Source organism: Ornithorhynchus anatinus, chromosome 21 (assembly GCF_004115215.2).
Source record: "Ornithorhynchus anatinus isolate Pmale09 chromosome 21, mOrnAna1.pri.v4, whole genome shotgun sequence".
NCBI lineage: Eukaryota > Metazoa > Chordata > Mammalia > Monotremata > Ornithorhynchidae > Ornithorhynchus > Ornithorhynchus anatinus.
This window is the reverse complement of record NC_041748.1, coordinates 24,492,741-24,514,859: the sequence shown is the minus strand read 5'-3', so window position 1 is coordinate 24,514,859 and position 22,119 is coordinate 24,492,741. Positions and strand designations below refer to the sequence as shown.

The 22,119-nt window shown below is 57.7% G+C and overlaps 1 protein-coding gene across 5 annotated transcripts in view; it reads right to left on the bottom strand.

The window, feature by feature from the left end:
- Positions 1 to 3,582: 3,582 nt before the first annotated feature.
- Positions 3,583 to 22,119, bottom strand: part of DGCR2 (DiGeorge syndrome critical region gene 2) — a 57,908-nt gene continuing 39,371 nt past the window's right edge. For 2 of the 5 annotated variants that reach the window (XM_029048773.2, XM_029048771.2), the window contains 7 exons: positions 21,555 to 21,774; positions 19,502 to 19,578; positions 15,937 to 16,113; positions 12,827 to 13,030; positions 11,805 to 11,957; positions 10,445 to 10,684; positions 3,583 to 8,597 (listed from right to left, as the gene is read on the bottom strand). In XM_029048773.2, the coding sequence (XP_028904606.1) occupies positions 8,353 to 8,597; positions 10,445 to 10,684; positions 11,805 to 11,957; positions 12,827 to 13,030; positions 15,937 to 16,113; positions 19,502 to 19,578; positions 21,555 to 21,774 (1,316 nt within the window). In that variant the 3' untranslated portion in view covers positions 3,583 to 8,352. The remainder of the gene's footprint in view (positions 8,598 to 10,444; positions 10,685 to 11,804; positions 11,958 to 12,826; positions 13,031 to 15,936; positions 16,114 to 19,501; positions 19,579 to 21,554; positions 21,775 to 22,119) is intronic. The other 3 variants (XM_029048774.2, XM_029048772.2, XM_039910083.1) reach the window with 2 other exon arrangements.

Below are 22,119 nucleotides of genomic sequence, written 5' to 3'. Positions count from 1 at the left end.
CCCTGCGGGACTACCCTCCCCCGGGGACCAGGCTGTGGGAGGCCTCCACGCCCGGCACTGGCCGGGGACGACGGGTCTGGGCCTCAGAAGGGCCAGAGGGTGAAAAGCGAAGATTCCATAACTCTCTGCTCCCTGGCCCGGCTGGACTATGCGATAGATAAAAAATACATTGACAGTGACTGGTCTGTGAGAGTATCTCCCTCTGCTGCGGGCCTGGATTCCTTGGGCTATACTGGGGGAGCCCGGCTGGGGAGGCCAGATGGTCTCACATCAGCTTCAGAACCGCTTCCATTCCCTGTGTTGCTGGGGAATGGCAGATGGGGTGCACAGCCATCCCCACCACGGTTGCCCCCACCATGGCCACCTCCACCCCCACCACCGCCATAATCGTCCCCACCATGGCCGCCCCTGCCGGCCCCAAACAACCTCCCCAGCACGGCAGGGAGCTCACCACTCTGGGGAACAAACTGGCTCCCACGGCTTCGACTGCCACCTCTAACCGGATATCCCAAATTCCCATCACCCGCCCCCATCTCCAATCTCCTCAGCCAAATCGCAGCACACGGACCCCAGTTCTCCCCACATTCAAAACCTCCTAACATCTCGCCTCCTCCACCAAGCTTTCCCCGACTGAGTTCCTTACACTTTATGCCGTCATCATCGCCACCATCGGGCTATTTGTTCAGCACTTACTACGTGCCAAGCATTGTACCAAAGTGCCGGGGTTGACAAAAGTCCTGTCTGACATGGAGCTCCCGGTCTAAGAGGGATGGAGAACCCATATTTAATCCCCCATTCTACAGGTGAGCAGTTACATGAGCTGCTCAAGGTCCAATAGCACAAGGAAGTCACCGATTCGGGATCAGCACCCAAGTCTCCTGACTCCCTGACCAGAGCTCCTCTACACTACGGGGCTTCTCATCCATATCAGCCCTATCAACCCTTCAGCCAGTTTTAGCACTTAGGAACTTTTGTACCCCACCCCGCTCCCCCCAGGACTCAAGTATAAATGTGGACTCAATCATTGTTTTTGATCCCTCCAGTTATCAATCCTTTTAGATTTAATGCGTTATGATAACAAAAGTTCCTAGTGGGAAGGGAATGTGCCACTTCTTCTTTCTGTAATTCCCTAGCACCCTAGCACGGTGCACCATAGCGAGTGGGCACTCGATAAATAATGCTTCTTGCTGCCTCTGGGACCAATCTACCTAAATGTCACCTTACCGCCTCTAGCTCAACATGTCCAAAACCAAAGTCCTCATCCCTCTCCGGTCTATTCTTTACTCTGATGCCCCCAGATTATTTTTCTAAAACACTGTTAACTCTATTACTTCCTATCTGTCATTGATTGGAGGGTCCATGTCCCCAGCTAGACTGTAAGCGCCTTAAGGTCAAGGATCACGTCTACTAACTGCACTCTCCTAAGTGCTTAGCATACTGCTCTACACTTAGTAGGCTCTCAATCAATTTGATGGATTAATTGATTGAGCAAACAAGGGAGAAGAGGAAAGAGGAGTGGAAGGAGGTGAGTGGATAATGAACCTGTCATCAGGTCAATCGGCACAAACAGATCGTGGACCCTAAGTGGCAGCCAGAGGCACAACCAGGGGCCAACCTGAAGGAAGCTCCCTGGACTCCAAACACAGCAAGGGAGAGACATGACATCTGGAATAGCAAGAAGGGAGAGGTGGAATCAGGGACAGGGACGGAGATGTGGATCCGTAAAGGGAGAAATGGAGCCAGAGGCACATTTTCGTGAAGAACGCAGATTTTTGGAGCCAGGGAAGGACAGAGATCTAGGAAGAGCAAGAAAGGGGGACACCGAGATGGAGACGAGGAGTGGGGGGAGATCTGGGGAAGAGGGGAGAGAGGAGGGAGGGATGAAATGGGACACGGAGCGGTGAAGAAAATGAGGAGGAGAGGAAAGTGAGGAGGAGAGCAGTGGAAAGAGGTCAAGGGAGGTGAGGCCAGTCAACAGCGGCCCGGCCTGGGATCGGCTCACCTCCTGAAGCTGCTTGCGAGACGAGCGGCAAAGTCGAACACATTAGCAGGAACCGGAGGGTCTTCATGCTGGGTGAGGGCGGTATGGAGCCAAAAGGGGCCGGGGGGGCAGGTGAGGGGCAGCGGGTGCCCGATGCTCGAAACCCACCAAGCTGTGCTCGGCGGGGGGCTCGGAGCCGCTCCCGACGTCCCCGCTCCGCTCCCTGGCAGCGGTGGTGGTGGTGGCAGGGGCGGCGGAGGCGGTGGCAGTAGTCCCGCGGCCCAGGGTATCCGGCGCGGGAGGAAGGGTCAGACGGCAGGTCCACCCAGCCGGTCAGCAGGTGAGGGAGGGCGGCCGGGAGCCCGGCCTGCCTCAAACATTCATCCACACACGGCTGGGGCTGCACCTTAACCCCTTCCCTCCCGGGCCAAGGTGCCCCGAGAAGGTCCCGGTCAACCAATCGCTGGACAGTGGACGTCGAGTGACCGGTCCTTACCCAGCCCACCCCTGGATGCCTCGGTTTCCCAGACATTCCCCACCAGAATCACCGCCCGGGGGAAGGGGAGGGGGGTGTCTGCTCGGACAGCCTAGCGGGGCTTCGATGAGAGTCTCGTTTGCCCTTTGGCCACCATCTGGGGAGGAACCCAGGCTGACTGACTGTGGGGCATGTCGAGCTGGGGACCAACCTGGCTATCTCCAGCCCCGTCAGAGTGGTAGACGGAAAGGTCTTGGGCAGTGGTGAGTGGAGGGGGCACCCAGACCGAGTGCCAAGGGCTTGCTGCTTCCCACAACCTGAGGGCGTGGCCAGTTCACACGCCATCAGAGCTGCTGTTCTTCTTTCTGATCGTGACCGTCACGTTCATTAAATACCTCTGCTGTGTCCGAGAGCACGCTCTTGTACCGTACTCTCCCAAAAGCTCGGTACGGTGCTCTGCACACAGAAAGCATTCGCTACGTATCGTTAATTGACCGATTGATGTATGCTAAGTGTGCTGACCGGTCACAGATCCTCTGGGCAGGGATCACGTGGTCTACTTTTACCATACTTTCCCAAGCGCCCCCGACCCCAGTGGACATCTAGCACAGTTTTGTGCACAGTACCCTACACCCAGCAAGCGCCCGGCGCAGCTGTCTGCACCCAAAGGACGTTCAATCGATACCAATGAAGACGGCGGCGACGACGGCAACGGGAGTCACATCCCGAGCCCCGGCCTTCGTCGTGAGCTCGTCTGGAACCGGAGCAGGCCCGGTCCCCACCTGGCCCCGGGACCCCTGGCTAAGGGCTAAGAGTCGCAGGAGCTGGCAACTCCCTCCCAGCACACCCGCCCCGGGGGGGACCCGTCCACCGGCATCACTCGGAGACACGGAAGCCCGGGGTTGCCGCCCTCTGGAAATCTCTGGGGACCCAGCTGCCCGTTCTTGGTTCCGGCGGGCCCGGCAGGAATTGGTCAGTGGGCTCAATACCTCGGGCCCGGGGGGCACGGTCAGCGGCCCGGGGCCCAGAACTCCGAGCCGGGTCCCCGGGGTCCGGACGAGGAGCTCGGCTCCCAGGGAAGCCCCGCCTTCCGAGGCCCGCTCCACCCGCGAGCGACGAGACCTTCTCCCGGAACATAAATTTATTTGGCATCTGGATGAAACTGTGCTCACAGCATCTTGAGAGGAAAACAATTCGTGCCAACCTGGCCCCAAAATCCAAATGGCCAGAAAACAGAAAAATACAAAGTTTCCGGGGACTGAATACTACAGAATCCAATGGAATTTGTACACGGTATCTCGGAGAATATCAAAATATTTTATAAGCTGCCCTCAAGTCCGTCACAAATCCTGGTCCCGCGAGCAGATGGCCTCGACCCAGTGGTGCTCCAAAAGGAAGGAGGAGACAAAGGAGGTTTGTCCCTGCATCTGTCCACTCGCTCCGGGAGAAGCCGCCCCGGCCACAGCCACGGGGGCTGCCATTTGCCGCGGAGCCTCGAGGATGAGAAAGGGGAGACAGAGTCTAGCTGAGATGGGGGCTTCCCAGGCCTGAGGGCTAACTCACTCCCAGGCCCACAGGATGCACCCCAACACACCCCTAGACTGCCACAGAGCTTCTGGTGGGTAGGAAGTTGGAGGACACTCCCTCTGGAACAAGCTTATTCCAACAGGTGCCCAAGCCCACTCTCCAAGGGACCCCAACAGGACCCCAGGGTCCGCTGGGAAGGGCAAGGCACGAGGCACTGCAACTCACCAGCCAAGCCCACGTGGGCCGGGGATCCTGGCCATACCCACATCCCCTTGACCGAACCACCCGGGTCGGCCCCCGCATCCCTACCCCGCGGGTTCACTAGGATCTCTCATCCCCAGATGCCGATCCGCCGCCCTAGCCTGCCCCCGGGCCACGCCTGGACATGACGCTCAGCCTCGAAGGGAGAGGAAGGTCCTTCCTTCCCCCTGGAGTGGCACCCGTACGTTACCGCACCCTCGGAATCTCCCCACCCACAACGGTGAGTGACAGGGGCAGAAACGCCAGGAATCTCTCGGCCAGAGGCGGAGCCTGAGTGTGCAGGTCCTGGACCTCGGGACTGATGGTCCCCTCCCTTAGGCGATCGGGCAACGGTCCCGGCTCCAAGACCCCTACGCGGCCACTGCAAGCACCGGCAGACTTTGGAGCCCCGGGTTCCCCTGCCGACCCAGCCCTCGACTGTGGGCCAAAGCCACTCGACGGTCCCGACCCTCTCCGGGTCTGGGCCGAGCGCCGCCCCTCGAACCAATAGAGCGCTCAACTCCCGCAGGGAGAAACCACCCCCGGCCAACAGATTCCCAGGGAAGCAGCGAGACCTGTCCCGACGACGGTGGGGATGACACATAACCCTCACCCACATCCCGCATGAACCGAGACAGGAGGTCTGATGCAGGTCTTCTCCTTGTGGGAGTCGGGGGATTAGCCCGAGTGCAGACAAAGGGGCGTGCCCAGAAGTTTGCTACCAAAATGGAGGTCACCACCACCATAAAACAGCACAATGTTCTTCTAATAAATGACCTCGATATGACTTTCCAGACTAAATGAGTTCAGACAGAGCTGCAGAGAATCGAAGAAGGAAATCCAGGAACAAAATCAGGCCCGAGGAATGCTGGCCCAGGACTCCAACACCGCCAAGGTGCCCAAAGGAGATTATGCTAAACCCCTGCCCTGTAGTCATTGCATTGCCAAACTGCCCTGAAGAACTATTCGGCCCCACCCCCTTCACCTCTAGGCAAGCAGCTCGGAGGAGCCGGGGGACACGGGAGGGGGAGGGCCATGGGCTGCCTCTTGGCTGCCCACACACAGGTGGGGACCATCATCCCTACCACCGGGGGGGGGGGGGGGGGAGGGGGCACCTCTTGGCCTCCACCTGCAGCCTCTGGGGCCACGGGCTTTGGGGTGATTCAGAGGCAGCCACCAAATGAGGTGATTCGCCCAGGGACACCACACACACTCCCACTCATCCCTAGAAAACTCAAGAACAAATCGATACACACAACGTATAAAATGCACAAATGTGCTCCAAAATGCACAAAACCCTCTTTGTTCTCATACTTTGGAAACATTGATTACCCAAAAGATGCACTCCTGGTCTGACCCCCGCTGACCGTCAGTCCTGCTGGAAATCTGACATGAAAAACAAAGACTCGCCAATGGCAAGAAATCACCCGCTCCCCCCTGCCGTTTCCCGGCTGAACATTTACAACATGCAAGCCGGGGGATACAGTGACCTGCCCAGCTCCGCTGCTTGTTCAAGGGCTTGCTGGCAGGGGCCACTGTCACCCAGGGTCCTGACAGATCTCACACCTCCAAAGGCATTGGCACTCTGCTCCCAAAGGAGCTCACCAACTTAGCAAGAGGCCAGATGCAGACATCACTATATGGGCCACAGCTTGCAGAAAACACAAGCGAGGCCAATGCCACTGTGACAGCTCCGGAGAGGAACCGGGGAGGGTGGAGGGGGGGATGTGAGCAGCATAAGGGAACTCACTGCTGGATGAGGAAAGAATAGGGCTGCAGAGGAACCAGCAACGAGGGGCCAGTAGACAAATGACTTACAATGGGAGACGAGTGAAGAAGGACCAGCGATGAGGGACCAGCGATGAGAGACCAAGGATGAGGGGCCAGAGATGGAGGATCAGTGACCGAGGACCACCGACAAGGGGCCAGAGGCAGGGGATGAGTGATGGGCGACCAGTGACAGAGGACGAGTGATGAGGGATTAGTGATGGAGAGGGACCAATGAGGGGAGAGAGATGGTGGACCAGTGACGCAGGACCGATGACAAGAGAGCAGTAAGGATCCAGTGATGGGGGACTAGTGACGGAAGACCGACGACAAGGTGCCCGAGATAGGAGACCAACGGTGAGGGTCCAGGGAACAGGTGATCAGCCACTGTGAACCGGTAATGAGGGACAAGCAAACACGGACAAGTAACGGGGGACTGGCGATGAGGGGGCCAAGTGGACAGTGGAGTAGTGACAGAGGGCAAGCGAAAGGGAACCAGCGATGAGGGCCCAGTTAACAAGGGCCCGACGACAAGGGACCACAGCTGAATCTCGGAGATCACGCCTGCCTCCAACCCAACCCCCCAGACAAGGAAAGCCTCTCACAGCCCTGAGCTCCTGACCACCATGGGGAATCAAAGGCCTTCGGGAAACCTGGATAGGCTTCTCTGAGCGGCTCCGGCAGGGTGCGCGTCTCGAGGGGAAGCGGGGCGGGGAGAACCTCTGCCACAGCTCTGCCCGGCGGTGCCGACGTTACCGGGTTAGTACCTTCCTCTCCCGGGCAGCAGGCTGACGCCGCACCGCGAGATCTGGCGCCCGGCGTAACCGAGGCCACGTCACCAGCGCCTAAGCCGCCACGTGATCTGAGTCGGGGAATTTTCGAAACCGTGGCTCGGGGCCGGCTCCCCTGCCTTTCCTTCTCCCTTCGGGGCAGGCCAGCACAGGATGGAACGGTGTGGGCTGCCGGGCTCTCGGGGGGCCTGAGGCCACCTAACTTTGCCGACCCTGCCTCCCCCCGACTGCCCGGAAACAAGACCGCTCCAGTCCCCAACCCTGGGTTTCCTCTGAAGGGAACTGAATTCAGGGCTGGGACCCCGTGGGCCCATGGCAATGGACAGCCAGCCGTGTGACTGCCACCCAGCAGTGTGGACAGGCCCGGCTGAGAGAGGCCCTGAGTGTTGACAAAACTGCATTATAGACCGCCCCCCCAGTGAGGACTGGCCTCAGATGGATCTGGAATGAAGGAAGGGAGGTTCCAACTGGCCCAATGACCTGATATTTTGGAACCAAGCAGTACAGGTAGGCCCAAAGGATCCACAATGGTGTAGACAGGTCCCAGACAGACCTAGAACTAAAGGGGTGGGGCAGGGTTTAAGATTTTCACGCTCTGGCGCAATGAAACCTCATCTGTAGAACAAAGCGGGGTGGACGCAGTTTAGACAGACCTCAAATGGACCTGGATTGAAGGGGGTTGGGATCATCACGGCTTAAGGGATAGGGGCTAGATGTTGTCGACCCGTGAGACAGAGGGACCTGAGGTGCAGACAGGTCCCAGGCAGACCTAGAATAAAGGGGGATGAAATTTCCACGAAACAGGGCAAAGGAAACAGTCCTCAAACCGGACTCTGCGGCCCTCCCTCTGACCACCACCAACCAAAGCTGCGCACCCGGAGAGATCCCTGCTCCCCCGCTGATCTGGTATCCGAATGGCACCTGCTACTTTCTCCCACTCGGTGGGGGCAGGGGCGGGGGGGAGGGGGATGGCGCACACCCACGTGACACCGCCAGCACCGTCTCCCAGAGACCAAAGCTGACAGGCTGCCCGGTTCCCATCCCTCTGGGAACAGCGGCCCGGCCCATCAGCCGCCACTCCTCTTCCTCCTTTTCCTACACGGCCCCATCTCTGCTCCCATCTCCCCGCAGGGTTAAGACCAGCCCCGGGAGGCCTTCCTGGGGACCGCCTCCTCCTGGCCCCCACAGGACGCAAGGCCCAAGACCCCGCGCCATCCTCGCTCCGAAAGGTTTATTTTAATGCCTCTTGCCCTTCCTCACTACGGAAAGGTGCAAAAAGCAACTCCAGTTCCTCCTTTCTCTTTCCAGAAAACGAGCAGCCTTTCCCCGCCTTGGGCCGCCTCCTTCCCGCTCCATATTTACAATCAGACAGACGCGGGGACATACAACCACACCACCAGAAACCAGACACAACTCGAGAAGGCGATGCTAACGAAGAACAAAAAAGCGAACGCTCAAGCCCAGGGGGTGCCCGCTTCCAGGGTCCGGCCCGGGGCTCGGGTTCTCGCTCAGCTCTGTGCAAACAGCAGCGACGACGACGACGACGACAACGACGACGACGACGCTTCCTCCTACACCGTGGTGTCCAGAGAACAGGGACTGGGGCAGCGGCCGGCCACAGTTTCTGTTGGGGCGTGCTCGCTGGGGGCCGGGCCGGGAGGCGCGAGCAGGGTGCTGCCGGGAGCAGAGTCTTCCAGCTCGGTGGGAGAGGGGTCTCCGGGGGCAGGAAGAGGGTCTCCTGGAAGCCGGGGAGACACGGTGCTCGCGTCTCCCAGAGGCGGCCGGACGCTCTGCGCCGGCGGCGGGGGTGTGTCATCTGGGGAGGGGAAAAGGAAAGGGAGATGAGAGGGAGGGAGAGCGGCAGAGAGGACATGGAGGCAGAAAAGAGAAGCGGGGGGGGAAGAGAGAGGGAAGGAGGGAGAGGAAGAATGAGGGAAGTGGAGAAAGGAAAGAGAAAGAGGGAGAAGGGAAGGGAGGGAAGTGGGAGATAAGCAGAGATGGCAGAAGTGGTCAGTGCCACCTTCAGCACTCTCCTCCCGGAGCCATTCGGAAACCACCAATCCCCCCCGCCCCTGCCCCGCCCCCAGCCATTTCGGCACAGTCTCCTTCCCCCTCCTTGCCCCACCGCCATGCCAAGATGAGGCTAGAGCTCATCCATCTCTTTTATTTCTAAAGGAGTTTCGGGCAGTTCAGGAGATACAACACAGACGCACACAGGTGCCCACAGATACACACTGCCCATAGGAGCCCACAGACACCTGCAGGCTCACAGAGACATCCACAGAGTCACAGAGATACCTACAGATCACAAAGATGCCTAAAGTCACATAGAGATGCCCACAGACTCTCACGGGCCCACACTGTCCTCAGACACCTACAGACACACAAAGATAGCAGAAGCCCACGGGCAAACGCAGTCACTCGAAGAAACACACAGATGCCCACAGGCACACACAGAAGCCCACAGGCACACAGAGACACACTTAGCTCCTTTGCGACTAGTTTGTCCTCTGAAGCTTAGGCTTTGTCGCTCTAAGATCCCTGACCCCTTTTCATCCCCGGAACACCCGGCGACCTCTCCCGCCCGGGATATTCCTTTTGAGACCCTAGTCTACTGAAAACTGAACATCCAACTTGGATGGGAAGATGGCCAGGGCAGCCCAAGGCCCCCGTGGTCCCCCTTATGCATACCCACCCTTGTTATTTTTATTACTGATCATATTGTTTTATTGTTACTAATAAAACTTGCTAAGCACTTAATATATGCCAAGCACTGTATTAGCACTGCGGGAGATACGATACAAATAGTTCCATGTGGAAATCACTATCTAAGGGGAGAGAGAAGATGCATTCTACAGACGACGATGATGGTATCTGTTAAGTGCTTACCATGTGCCACGCGCTGCTCTAAGTGCTGTTCTAAGACACAAGGTTATCAGCTTGTCCCATGATGGGCTCACAGTCTTAATCCCCATTTTACAGATCGGGTAACTGAGGCACAGAGAAGTTAAGTGACTTGCCCAAATTCACAGAGCTGACAAGTGGCAGAGTCAGGATTAGAATTCACGACCTCTGACTCCCAAGCTCGTGCTCTATCCGCTAAACCATGCTGATTCACGAGGAAACTGAGGCACAGAGAGGTTGAGACTTTTGCCCCAGTTCATATAGCAGGCAAGTGGCAGAGCTGGGATTAGAACCCAGGTGTCCCGACTCTCAGGACCAGGATCTTTCCGCAGCACTCCTTCGTACAGAACGTCGTTCAGTCATTGATGCCAAACTGATACTTCGTTTGCAAACCGCCAGCCTACCTTGGAATGTCCTCGGTCTTCCTCCCACTTCCCCCATTTGTAAAACCTTGGTATCTGTCTGTCTGTCCGTCTGTCCGGCCGGGCCCACGTGCCAGGGGGCTCCTCGGGTCGGGGGTCATCAGCCTGGCTCCCGGTGGACACACTCCCCGGGGCTCGGTACAAAGCTCGGCCCCCGAGAGACCTCAATCCGCTCCAAGCACGGAGGGCGGAGGACGGGCCGCTCAGCTCCTTCAAGTCCAGGACCGGTGAGAGCCCGCCAGGTCCGTGCAGCCCTCCCTGCCTTTTGCAGCCGAAAGGAAGGGACTGGCCCCCGGATGCCCCGAGATTCAGAGAGCCAACTCGGACATCTACGCACCTGGGGCGGCACAGCACCCGTGGGAGTCCGGCCCGATGGACGCTTCGTACGGAGGAGGGGGGTCATCTGGATGCTGGATTTCTGGGTACTTGTATGCTGTGTAGGGCGGGGGCGGGTCGTGGAAATGGAAGGCCCCGCCCTCCCCGTCGTCGGAAAGGTGCAGAGGGGTCAGACCGGTGCCGAAACCGTCCGGGCCGTAGTCGAAGCCCGGCATCCTTCTCCCCAGGTGGAAGTGGTGCACTGTTTCAGACAAGAAACCAGCCAGGTCACGCGCCCGGGCCCTGAAGCGCCCGGTCCCGAACGTGCCTGGTCCCAGACGGGGCCCGGCATGTGACGGCCGAGGGCCGGGACTCTTGACTGGGGACCCGGCCTCGCTACCCGAGCCCACCCCTCCATCGCCTCCTCCGCCCGAAGTCTCAGGGTGCCTGGGCCTGCCGGGCCCCGTCAGAGAGACGCTCAGGAGACCTGCCCGCACCGCTGAGCTCCTAGCCCAACCAACCTGCCTCGGGACCCCAATTCCGGGAGCTCCACTCCCCCTATGCTCGGGGACTGCCAAACAGCCAAAACCCAAATCCCATCGTGCAGGAAGCGGTCTCGGCCGGTCCAAGGGGATGGCCCGGGAATGAGCGCCCTGGCCAGGCTGACTTCAGATGCCTTGCCCAGACGTAACTGGCCTCCAAGGCTGACCCCTCCAGGGACTCGAGGTCTCCAGGGGGCCCCGGCCCACCACGAAATACAACTGCACTGCTGAAACAGCCGTGTTCTCCCAAAGGTAAACTAGGGCCCAGGACCCCCGACTCTGTTCCCTCATTTCCCGCCGGACCCCTCTCCCCCGAGGATCAACTCTGTCCCATTCCCTGCTCCACCCTTACCTCTTCAACCCCCAGCCCTTCCTGCACCAGACTCCCTGTCCGGGGCACCACGAGTGGGCTGGCTGAAAGAGGAGCCACCGGTCGGGGCAATGGCTCCTGCCACAGGAGGGAAAAACCTCCACCTTTCCTGGTCCGGTCTGATCCTGACAGGCCCAAGCCGCGGGCTGAGCCCACAGTGCCGGCGTCCCCACTCTCCTTCCCTCCCTCCCTCGGATCAACTATTGATAATCCTGGACAGACGGTGGCCCTGGCCAAGTTGCAGGAGACCAACGGCCTCCGCTCTTCCTCCGCTCACTGACGGGGAGGCACGGAGACCAGGAGGAGGGACAGTCAAGCTGGGGAGAAGAGAAGAAATGGCTCTTCTGGCCTCCAGCCATTCCATTCCGGCCTCCGGGTCGGGAGAGGCGTCTGTCCACTCGTCCGGAGGGACGTCGGTCAGACCGGAGAGGCCGGGGGGTGGGATCCCACGGCGTGCGAGGGAGACTTACGATTGGCCCCGATCAGAGACTCGATGCGTTCTCGGCGTCGCTGACGCAGCCGGTGGACCATGAAGAGCAGCAGAGACAGGATGAGGAAAGAGGAGATGCAGCTCACAATCAGACGCATTCCACTCGCCATGGAATCGAACAAGCTGTTGCCATCTGCAAGGGGAAAATGAAACGTGCCACTGAGACCCACGTCCCGCTGGGCAGTCGGCAGCACTTACCAGGAGTTGGCTGCAGCCAGAGGGCTGCTCTGAGCCCCAGCTACGAGTAGAAGGCTGCATTGAGCACTGGCCGTGGGCATAGGGCAGCACCGGGGTGGCAGCCACGGGCAGAGGGCAGTAGTGGGTGTCCACCGTGTGCAGAGGCCAGCACTGGGAATCGGCCACGGGCAGAGAGGGCCCGGCTCAACGGTCTAGCTCAGGGGCTCGAAGGAAGGCTCGCGTTTCGACTCGGGGCAACGGGGACAGCTCGGGGTTCCGCTCGGAAGGCGGGTTCGGTGGCTCGCTGACTCAGTTCAGGGGCCTGGGGGTGGGGAGGCCGGTGGTTCTATTCAGAGGCAGACTCGGGGAGGGGCAGGCAGCTTGGCGGGGTATGGCTCGGGGGGCAGCTTGGGGTTCCTCTCAGAAAGCAGGCTCAGGGTTTGGTTCACAGACTAGGTCTCAGTTCAGAGATCGACTCGCGGACTCGGTCTCGGTTCATTGTACGGTCTGGGGCACGGCTGGTGGTTCCGCTCAGCGGGCAGGCTCGGGGGGGGGGGGGGGGGGTGGCTCAGGGGGATGGCTCGTCACAGCTTCCCTGGCCGTGAATGTCCGAATCAGCCTCGAGCACCCATAAGATCACCTCGCCCCCGAGGGTTGACCCGAGGCCAGTGGCTGAGGGTGACCCTGCCTCGGACACAGAGCGCTACCAGGCCCCCTGGCCACCGGCACAAGGCCCGGGTGCCAAACCTGGTCCCGGCCCACCTCTGGGAGGCGGGGCAGCTGACAGGGGTCTGCGGTCTCACCCCCGCCTCACTGGCCACTTACCTGGGTCGAGACACATGAACTTGCAGCACTCCTTGGGGTCTTTGCGGTACTGCTGGCAGCCCTGGGGACGCTCACACAAGGCGGCCACGCACATCTCCGCCTCCCCGTTGTGGCAGGTGCAGCTCAGGCAAGGGTCATCTCCCTTCGGGGTGAAGGAGGAGCCTTCGTCCACGATGTTGTCCTTGATGTCCACGCAGGTCTGACCTAGAAAAGAAAGGCCCACGCCACATCTCGAGTGCAAACTGAGCCTCGGACTCCAAATCCCTGCGCTGCCGCCTCCCCGACCCCTCAACCACACCCGCGGCAGGGACTACCCAACTGCGGCCGGCCACCCCCCGGCCCGAGATCAGACGCCGCAAGCCCCCGACCATCACCGGCTCCCACCGGCTCAACATCGGACCCAAGTCCCCAACTGTGACCGGCTCCCACCGGTCCAAGATCAGATGCTAGCCCCTGACCGTCGCCGGCTCCGACGGGCCCCAGGTCAGATGCGAGTCCCCGACCTCACCGGCTCCCACGGGCCCAAGAGCAGACCCGAGCCCTGGGACCGTGGCATTTTGGCCCACAGGCGAGACTCGGTAAACCCCTGCCCCTAGTAGAGACTCCTCCAACATCAGGCTCCCTGGGAGAGGAGCCCCTTGGCAGGGACCCTTTTCAGAAACCCAACAACTCCGGCCTGAAGTGGATACACCTCAATTCTTCCTCACTCATCCGTCTTTCCCACCTAAGCACTTGGGGACTTACACCGCCCCCCCCTCCATTCCACCGAAGCACCCATCTTGATATGTCACGGCTTCCCCATACCTGACACCTATTTTAGGATCAGTCTCCCCTACTAGTACTGCAAGATCCTTGGGCACAAGGAGAGGACTATTTTTCTCTCTCAAGCACTTGTCCCATTCAGTGAATTATTCTGATTGATAGCAAAACCTTCTTGTGAGGATGGAACCTGTCGCTTCTTTGCTCTGCGCTTCCCCAACACCTAGCAGAGTGCACTGCACCCAGCGGGGCCTCATCACAGAATTGCTCTTCCCCAAATCCCACCCACCAGAGGGAGGGGTCCTCCCCGGAGCTAGAGGGGGACAGGCTCCGACCGAGAGCCGGTAACACGTTTTGCCCCAGCAGAGGGTGAGCATAGGGACCCCCGATCCCACGAGGAGCCAGACGGCCAGAAACACCGACACGTGCAGAGGGGTTTTAACAGAACCCAAGTAGGAGCATCTGTGCCGGAGCACTGCCTGCACAGTCAGAGAAGGAGAGAGGAGAGTCAGGGTTCTGGGACGGTTAATGCCGGGTCACTGTGGGGCAGTCAGAGAGGGTCAGCCGCCAGCGAGGGGAGTGGGATGGCCCGTGCCGGGTCACTGAGGGCAAGGCCGGGGTTGAGAAGGGGGAGAGTCAAGGGTGTGGGATGGTCCTCGCTGGGTCACTGGGGGAGAGTGTGGGGTGGAGAGGGGAGTCAAGGGTGTGGGATGGTCCCTGCTGGAGAGATTCAGGGGTTTTGCCCAGTCCATGCTGAGTCGCTGGGGGACAGTCAGGGAGGGAAGGGGGAAAGTCGGGGGTTCTGGATGGTCCGTGCTGTATTACTTGGGGGAGTCAGGGGTGTTGGGTCACTGGAGGAACCTCAGGGATTGAAAGGGGAGAGTTGATCAATCAATCGATTATATTTACTGAGTGCCTACCATATACATAGCACCAAAATGAGTGCTTGGGAGAGTGTAACCAACGGAGTTGGTAGACATGTTCTCTGCCCATATCTATCCTAAAGTTTAGAGGAGTAGATAGACATTAATATAAAAGAAATGAAGGATATGTACCTAAGTGCTGCAGGGGTAAATAAAGGATACAAATCTAAGCGCAAGGGCGACACAGAAGGGAGTGAGAGAAAAGGAAATGAGGGTTTGGTGGAGGAAAGCCTCTTGGAGATGAGCTTTTACTAAGGCTTTAAAGGTGGGGAGAGTGATTGTCTATCGGATATGACGAGGAGGAGTTTCAGGCCAAAGGCAGGCGACAGGCGAGAGCTTGGCGGCAAGGTAGACGAGGGCTAAGTAGAGCGAGTAGGTTGGCATTAGATGAGCGAGGTGTGTGGGCTAGGTTGTAGTAAGAAGGCAGCAAAGGTAGGAGAGGACAAGGTGATTGAGGGTTTTAAAGCCAATGATGAGGAATTTCTGTCTGATGCAAAGGTGGATGGGTAACCACTGGAAGTTTATGCAGAGTGGGGAAACATGGACTGAACGGTTTGTAGAAAAATTATCCGGGCAGCAGAATGAAGTATGGACTGGAGTGGGGAGAGACAGGAGGCAGGGAGGTCAGTGAGGAGGCCGTTGCAGTAATCAGGGCGGGATAGGATAAGTGCTTGGATTAACAAGGTAACAGTTTGGATGGAGAGAAAAAGGCAGAATTTAGCGATGTTGTGAAAGTCCTGGTGTTGAGGGGTTTGGATGATCCATCCCTAGCCATGAGTAGGGAAACCATTCAGCATACATTTTCTCTCAGCATCCTGGAAATTCGGCAGAGAGCGAGACCTGAACCACAGAGACTACGGGCCAGACCTAATAATGGGCTCCGGTATCCATAGAGATAAGAGCAAAGGCTGTGGAGAGGAGAATGGACTCGGAAAAACCAGTGGCCGACCACTTCTTCCCTGAGAATCTAAAGCAACTCTGCCTCCCTGAGAAATTCTGAGAAGCAGCGTCACCCAGTGGAAATAGCATAGGCTCGGGAGTCCGAGGACCCGGGTTCTAATCCCAGCTCTGCCACTTGTCTGCTAAGTGACCTTGGGCTTCACTTCATCTCTCTGTGCCTCAATTATCTCATCTGTAAAATGGGGATTAAGACTGTGAGCTCCACATGGGACAGGGACTGTGTCCAACCTGATTACCTTCTAACCACCCCAGCAGTTAGAACAGTGCCCGGCACATAATAAATAGCAAATTCCACAATTACTATTATTTTTAATATTACTAATCCACCCAAGCACGCAAAGGAGTCCCACTGAATAGCAAGGCAAGCCTCAACTCCGCAGAAGAAACTTTCTTATTTAGAATCCATAGACCCAATGCACAGAGTCACAAACCAGATCTGAGAGCAGGTGTGGGGCGCATATAACTTACTCCTCTTGCAAAGGAATGAAGACTTCTCGTAGCAGTTCTCAGCATACCAGCTGTGCAAGCCATGGTGGCGCAGGGTCGGGAAGTGGAAACACTGGAGCTGGGCACAAAGCACCTTCTCGCTCTCAGACATGGCTGGCCCGAAGATGGGATCCGGTGGCAGAAATACCTCTGAAGAGCCTAGGAGGTATGTGTGTGTGTGTGAGGGAGAGAGGGAGAGAAAGAGGAAAAAGGAGAAGGACAGAGAAAGAGAGGAAAGGGGGAGACAGAGAGACAGAGAGAAAGAGACAGATACACCAGTCAGAGCATGTGATGGAAGAAGGATCCCGGAGACCATCGTCTAGGACACTGACAACATTGTCAGGAGGGAGACCTCACAGCCCGCCATCATCTGGGCCCTTGACCTCTGCTCAGTCAAGGCCAAGAAGCCACAGCCACGTCTCCCTCTGGGGCCGCCATACCCCTCACCCAACCGCACCCCCCGTTAGACCCACCACCAACTACCCCTCCCAGCTGCTTCCAGCTCAAGACTCCATCCCCATTCCCCCCGCCCTGCCCTGAACTGACCCCAGACACCTCCTGTCCGGGAGCCCCGGCCACCCTCCCCCTCGGCCACCCAGACCCAGAATGAGAATCTATAGGTTGCCGCCTGCTTGACTCTCTGCCTCAAGGCCCGGGAGGCCGTGGCTGCCTCCCACTTCCTGCCAGTCAGGGAACCATACCGCACTCGCGCTGTCCCGCTCACCGCCCAGAAGAGGGGACCAGGAACGGCCAGGAGGGGAGATGCCACTGCTCAACAGTCCTGCCTCCTGCCAACACCCCACCGACACTCCGCCGCCCACCTCAGGACAAAACTGAGTAGATGAGGAATCTCCCAGTCGAGGTTCTCTACATCATCCTCCCTACCGGGTCTGGGGCACAAACCTCCGCCCCCAGACTGAGCAGAGCAGGGGAGGGAATCCCAGTCGAAGTCCCCCAACCCTCCCGCCACCTATCCGCCCGGGCCCGGCCCGCCGTGATCCAATCCTCTGGGGCCCGGCCCCAGCTTCACTGTCCCAAATGCTCAGGGCCTGCTATTGTGGTGGACCCAGCTCCCTCTAAAGCAAAGCTGCCAATACATCACCGAGGAAGGCAGCAAACAGACGTGCCTTGCCCCGAGAGGCTGCTGGGCAGCCGAGAACTCAAGAGGAGCCCGAGTGGCCCCAGCGACAAGACCCCACGCTTCCCTTCTCCATCTCCCACAGCCGAGAGATGCCCCTGGCTCCTGGGCCCCCGATCAGCTCTCTCCCTCTTATCATTCCACTCTGCCACCCACTCTCTCCAGCTAGCACTCTCCGCTCTTCCCTCAGACCCAAGCCCGTCACCGTCCCTCATTCTCTCCTCTCCCCCAATATGCCCTTTCCCTCGGCTTCAAGTCCCTTCTCCTCCAAATCCCCCAAAGCCCGGGCTTCCGTAGGCAATGCCTGCCTCACGTCCAGCCTCCCGATCCAGCCGGTCCCTCAGCTCCCCCATCAATTTCAATTCGCTCCTTCCCCTCTTTTTCACTAATAATTGCGTCGGGGCGTTTTGTCCAGTTCCTGCCAGGGGCCCACCCGTGGTGTCTGCCCGGCTCCCCGACTTAATGGCAAGCTCGAACGAAGGCTCTGTCTTGTCCTTTTCTTACGTTCTCCCCGATACAGTGCTCTGCACGCAGTTGGAGTTCATCTGCAAAGGACCAATGACCGTCCCCAAACACCTCGCCCGTCTGTGGTGTCCTGCCTATGTCATGATACCTTGGTAGAACAGAGAAGCCACCACCTCCCTTGGCAGGCTGGGCCGCTGTTTAACCTCCAGTGGGACGGAGCAAGGCCACCTGCCCGATGGCACACGTCTACGTGGGAATGGGCCTCTTACGATTTCTGAGGTGGTGGGCTGGGAAGATGGGGAAGTGGTGTGGCCTAGTGAAAAGAGCTCAGACTTGGAAGTCAGAGGAGTTGGGTTCTAATCTCAGCTCCGCCACTTAACTGCTCTGTTACCGTGGATAAGGCACTTAATTTCTTTGTGCCTCAGTTCCTTCACGTATGAAATGGGGATTCAATACTTGTGCTCCCTCCTACTGACACTATGGGACCTGATTAACTTGCATCTACCCCACCAGTTAGTACGGTGCAGCGTGACTCAGTGGAAAGAGCCCGGGCTTGGGAGTTAGAGGTCATGGGTTCTAATCCCGGCTATGCCGCTCACCTGCTGTGTGACTTTGGGCAAGTCACTTAACTTCTCTGGGCCTCAGTTCCCTCATCAGTAAAATGGGCATTAAAACTGAGCCCCACGTGGGACAACCTGATCACCTTGTATCCTCCCAGGGCTTAGAACAGTGCTTTGCACATAGTAAGCACGTAACAAATACCACCATTACTATTTAAAGAAGCAGCGTGGCTCAGTGGAAAAAGCCCAGGCTTGGGAGCCAGAAGTCATGGGCTCGAATCCCGGCTCTGCCACTTGTCAGCTGTGACTGTGGGCAAGTCACTTCATCTCTCTGTGCCTCAATTACCTCATCTGTAAAATGGGGATTAAGACTGTGAGCCTCACGTGGGACAACCTAATTACCCTGTATCTACCCCAGTGCTTAGAACAGTGCTCTGCACAGAGTAAGCACTTAAATAACATTATTATTATTATTACTTAATATTTGTCAAGCACTGTTCTAAGCATGGGGTAGACAAATGTTAATCAGGGCAAATACAGTCCTTGCCTCACATGGGGCTCGCAGTCTAAATAAAAAGGAGAACAGGTAATGAACTCATATTAGAAACCAGGTCCTCTTGCTCCAGGCCCAGACTTTACTCAACGAGGCCACACTGTTTTCACAGTGCCTGACGCATAATAAGTGCTTAACAAATAACCACAATTATTACGGGGTAGAAGAGTGGTCTAAGTAGATAAAGCCCGGACCTAGGAATCAAAGGGCCTGGGTTCTAATCCCAGCTCTGCCAATTGTCTGCTGTGTGATCTTGGGCAATTTACTTCACTTCTCTGCCTCACTTTCTTCATCTGTAAAATGGGAATTAACACCCTGAGCCGTTGTGGGACAGGGACTGTGTCCAACCCGATTAACCTGTACATCTACCCCAGTGCTTAGTTCAGTAGTTGGCACACAGTAAGCGCTTAACAGATACCATAAATGAAAGGAAAAGGAAAAAAAAATCCTCCAAGGTTTTGTTTCACCGTGCCTTCCGGCGCTTCCTCGGCTCCGCTGTTTCCGGGGGCCCCCTTTCAGTTCGCCAGAGGGAAGCCGTTGGCTACCCTGCTGGCACCGCTCCCCTCCCCGGGCTGCGTCGCGGAGGCCAGAAGAGTTCACGTTCCCGGCTCTGGCGAGAATGGACGGGCAACGCTCCAGGACCTCACTGGTGGGTTCTGGCCTGCCACCCGAAAGGCACATAGAGGACACAAGCCTGGAGGCTCTACAAGTCGGGTGCAGCCCTCAAATCCACCAGAGGTGCGAACGGCGGTGATCGCCCAAGAGAACAGTTTTCAAACTCAAACCTTTCAAACTCAGTGTTACTTCTTGAAAGGGCAGAGTCAAACTTACCCTTGTAAGCCACCTCCCAGCGACCTTCTACAGAGCGATTTCGGCTGGTGATGACATACTGATAGCCGACCCAGAACCTAACATGGGAGGGTAAAAAAAAAAAAAAAAGAAAGAGAGAGAAAATTCAAGAAACCTTCAACTGTAAGAAGAGAAAAGAGTGTAGGATTTTTATCATTAAAGGGCATTCATTTAGATCCTTAAAGTTTTTGCTGTTTAACCCTCTGGGTTTTTATCCTAGAAGCCAGTGGCATAATGTGTGTGGAGGGTGAGGAGGGCAGGTGCTCCCTAAATATCAACAGCTGACTGTTGGCCCCTGCCCCCAGGAGACTGCCAAAGTTTCCAGGATGCACATGATTGAGCAAGCTTCCCCTCCCCACCTCACGGGGACAGACCCAGGACTACTAGACCAGTCCTAAATTATCCCCCAAAGCCCAGGTGACGGTGCCCACAGAAGTCTGCTGGAGCAGCGTGACTCAGTGGAAAGAGCACGGGCTTAGGAGTCAGAGGTCATGGGTTCTAATCCCAGCTCCGCCGTTTGTCAGCTGTGTGTCTTTGGGCAAGTCACTTAACTTCTCCGTGCCTCAGTTACCTCATCTGGAAAATGGGGATTAAGACTGTGAGCCCCACATGGGACCCGATTACGCTGTATCTCCCCCAGCGCTTAGAACAGTGCTCGGCACATAGTAAGCGCTTAACAAATACCAACATACTAATTCATACATTCATTTATTTATGGAGCGCTTACTGTGTGCAGAGCACTGTACTAAGTGCTTGGAAAGTACAATTCAGCAATAGAGAGAGACAATCCCTGCCCAACCCAGGCTCACAGTCCAGAAGCGGGGAGACAGACATCAAAGCAAGTAAACAGGCATCAGTAGCATCAGTATAAAGAGAATTATAGATATATAAGCATCAAAACAAGCCTCATGCCAGATGAGGGACCAAATCGGGATTAGAACCCTGGTCTTCAGACTCCCCGGTCTGGGCCCTTTCCATCCAGCTAAGCTGCAGGGTCCTGGGCATCCCATCTGCCGGACAGCCGCACCACCACCCCGGGAACGGACCCCGACTCCCTTCCGTGTCGTCGAGGAGACTCCGGCCTCGCCCCGCTCCAGGAGGCGAGGGGACAACTCCTGCAGCTGAGGTCTCCATAGAGCCCCGGGAAGGCCACCGGCTGCTGGGGCGCTCCTCGAGGAGAGGGCTGCGCCCCGGATGCTGAGCCCCAACACCCCACTGACTTGGGTTGGGATTTTGGGTACCCGCCCTCATCTTTCCCTTTCCTTTAGGTTTTCATTGTTTCACCACTCGCGCTGTGCCTGTCTCCGATCCCCACTCCCCGCTTCTGTTCACAGACTGGGAGTCCCCCGGGGGCCAGGAACCAGGCCTCTTTCTCCTCACGTACTGTGCTCAGGGCGGTGCTCCACCCACAGTACGAATCCTTAAGGGAAACAGCTTGGCCTAGTGGCAAGATCATGGGCTTGGGAGTCAGAGGATGTGGGTTCTAAGCAGCGTGGCTCAGTGGCCTGGGCTTCGGAGTCAGAGGTCATGGGTTCGACTCCCAGCTCTGCTACTTGTCAGATGTGTCAGTGTGGGCAAGTCACTTAACTTCTCTGTGCCTCAGTTACCTCATCTGTAAAATGGGGATTAACTGTGAGACTCACATGGGACAACCTGATTACCCTGTATCCACCCCAGCGCTTAGAACATTGCTCAGCACATAGTAAGCGCTAAACAAATACCAACATTATTATTATTATTCTAATCCCGGCTCCGCCGCTTGCCTGCTGTGACCTTGCGCTTAACAAATACCAACATTATTACCTCGGGCAGGTCACTTAACTTCTCTGTGCCTCAGTTATCTCATCCCTAAAATGGGGCTGAAGACTGTGAGCCCCACGTGGGACAACCTGATTATCTTGAATCTACTCCAACGCTTAGAACAGAGCTTGGCACATAGCGCTTCACAGATACCACTAAGAAATGCCCTCGCTCCTGCTCCCGCCCCCACCTGACCCCGGCAGCAGGGTGGGAGCCTCGTCTCCGCAGCTCTCACCTGCGTTGGTCCTTCCTGGCGAACGGGCCGGCCTCCAGGTCCCACTCCTGAGCCAGGATGAACCTGAGCTCCTGGTCCGTGCTGAAGGTGGCCAGCGAGCCGTTCGCCCTCTGGCACGTCTGCACTGCATCCCAGTAGTTCTCGCCGCTTAGGTAGACCCGGTAGCAGCTGGCCGTGCCCTCGTAGTGATGCCACCCTGTCGGGCACTTTCCTAGGAAACATGAAGGATGAGGGAAATCATCCCCCACATTAGGACCTCGCCTTTTCAACGGAGGAATCCAACCCCGGGCCCGGGGCCGACACCCAACGTCCGATCCGTGACCTCGCAGCCCGGGCTCTGGTCTTCATCCAGGAAGGTCTGGGTCGTCGCCCCCGGCACCTCCCCGGCACCTCCCCGGGCAGAGCGATGCCTGCTGTCGGCAGCACTTCCCCAGACTCCACCCCAGGGATCCGTTCAGAACCCGGGGATACACCCTCAGCAGAGGGGAGCCCCCGGGCCATCTACACCTGGAAGGCTAGGGACAGAGGCGGCTACTGCCTCGTTACAGCCTGGCGCTCTTTTCGT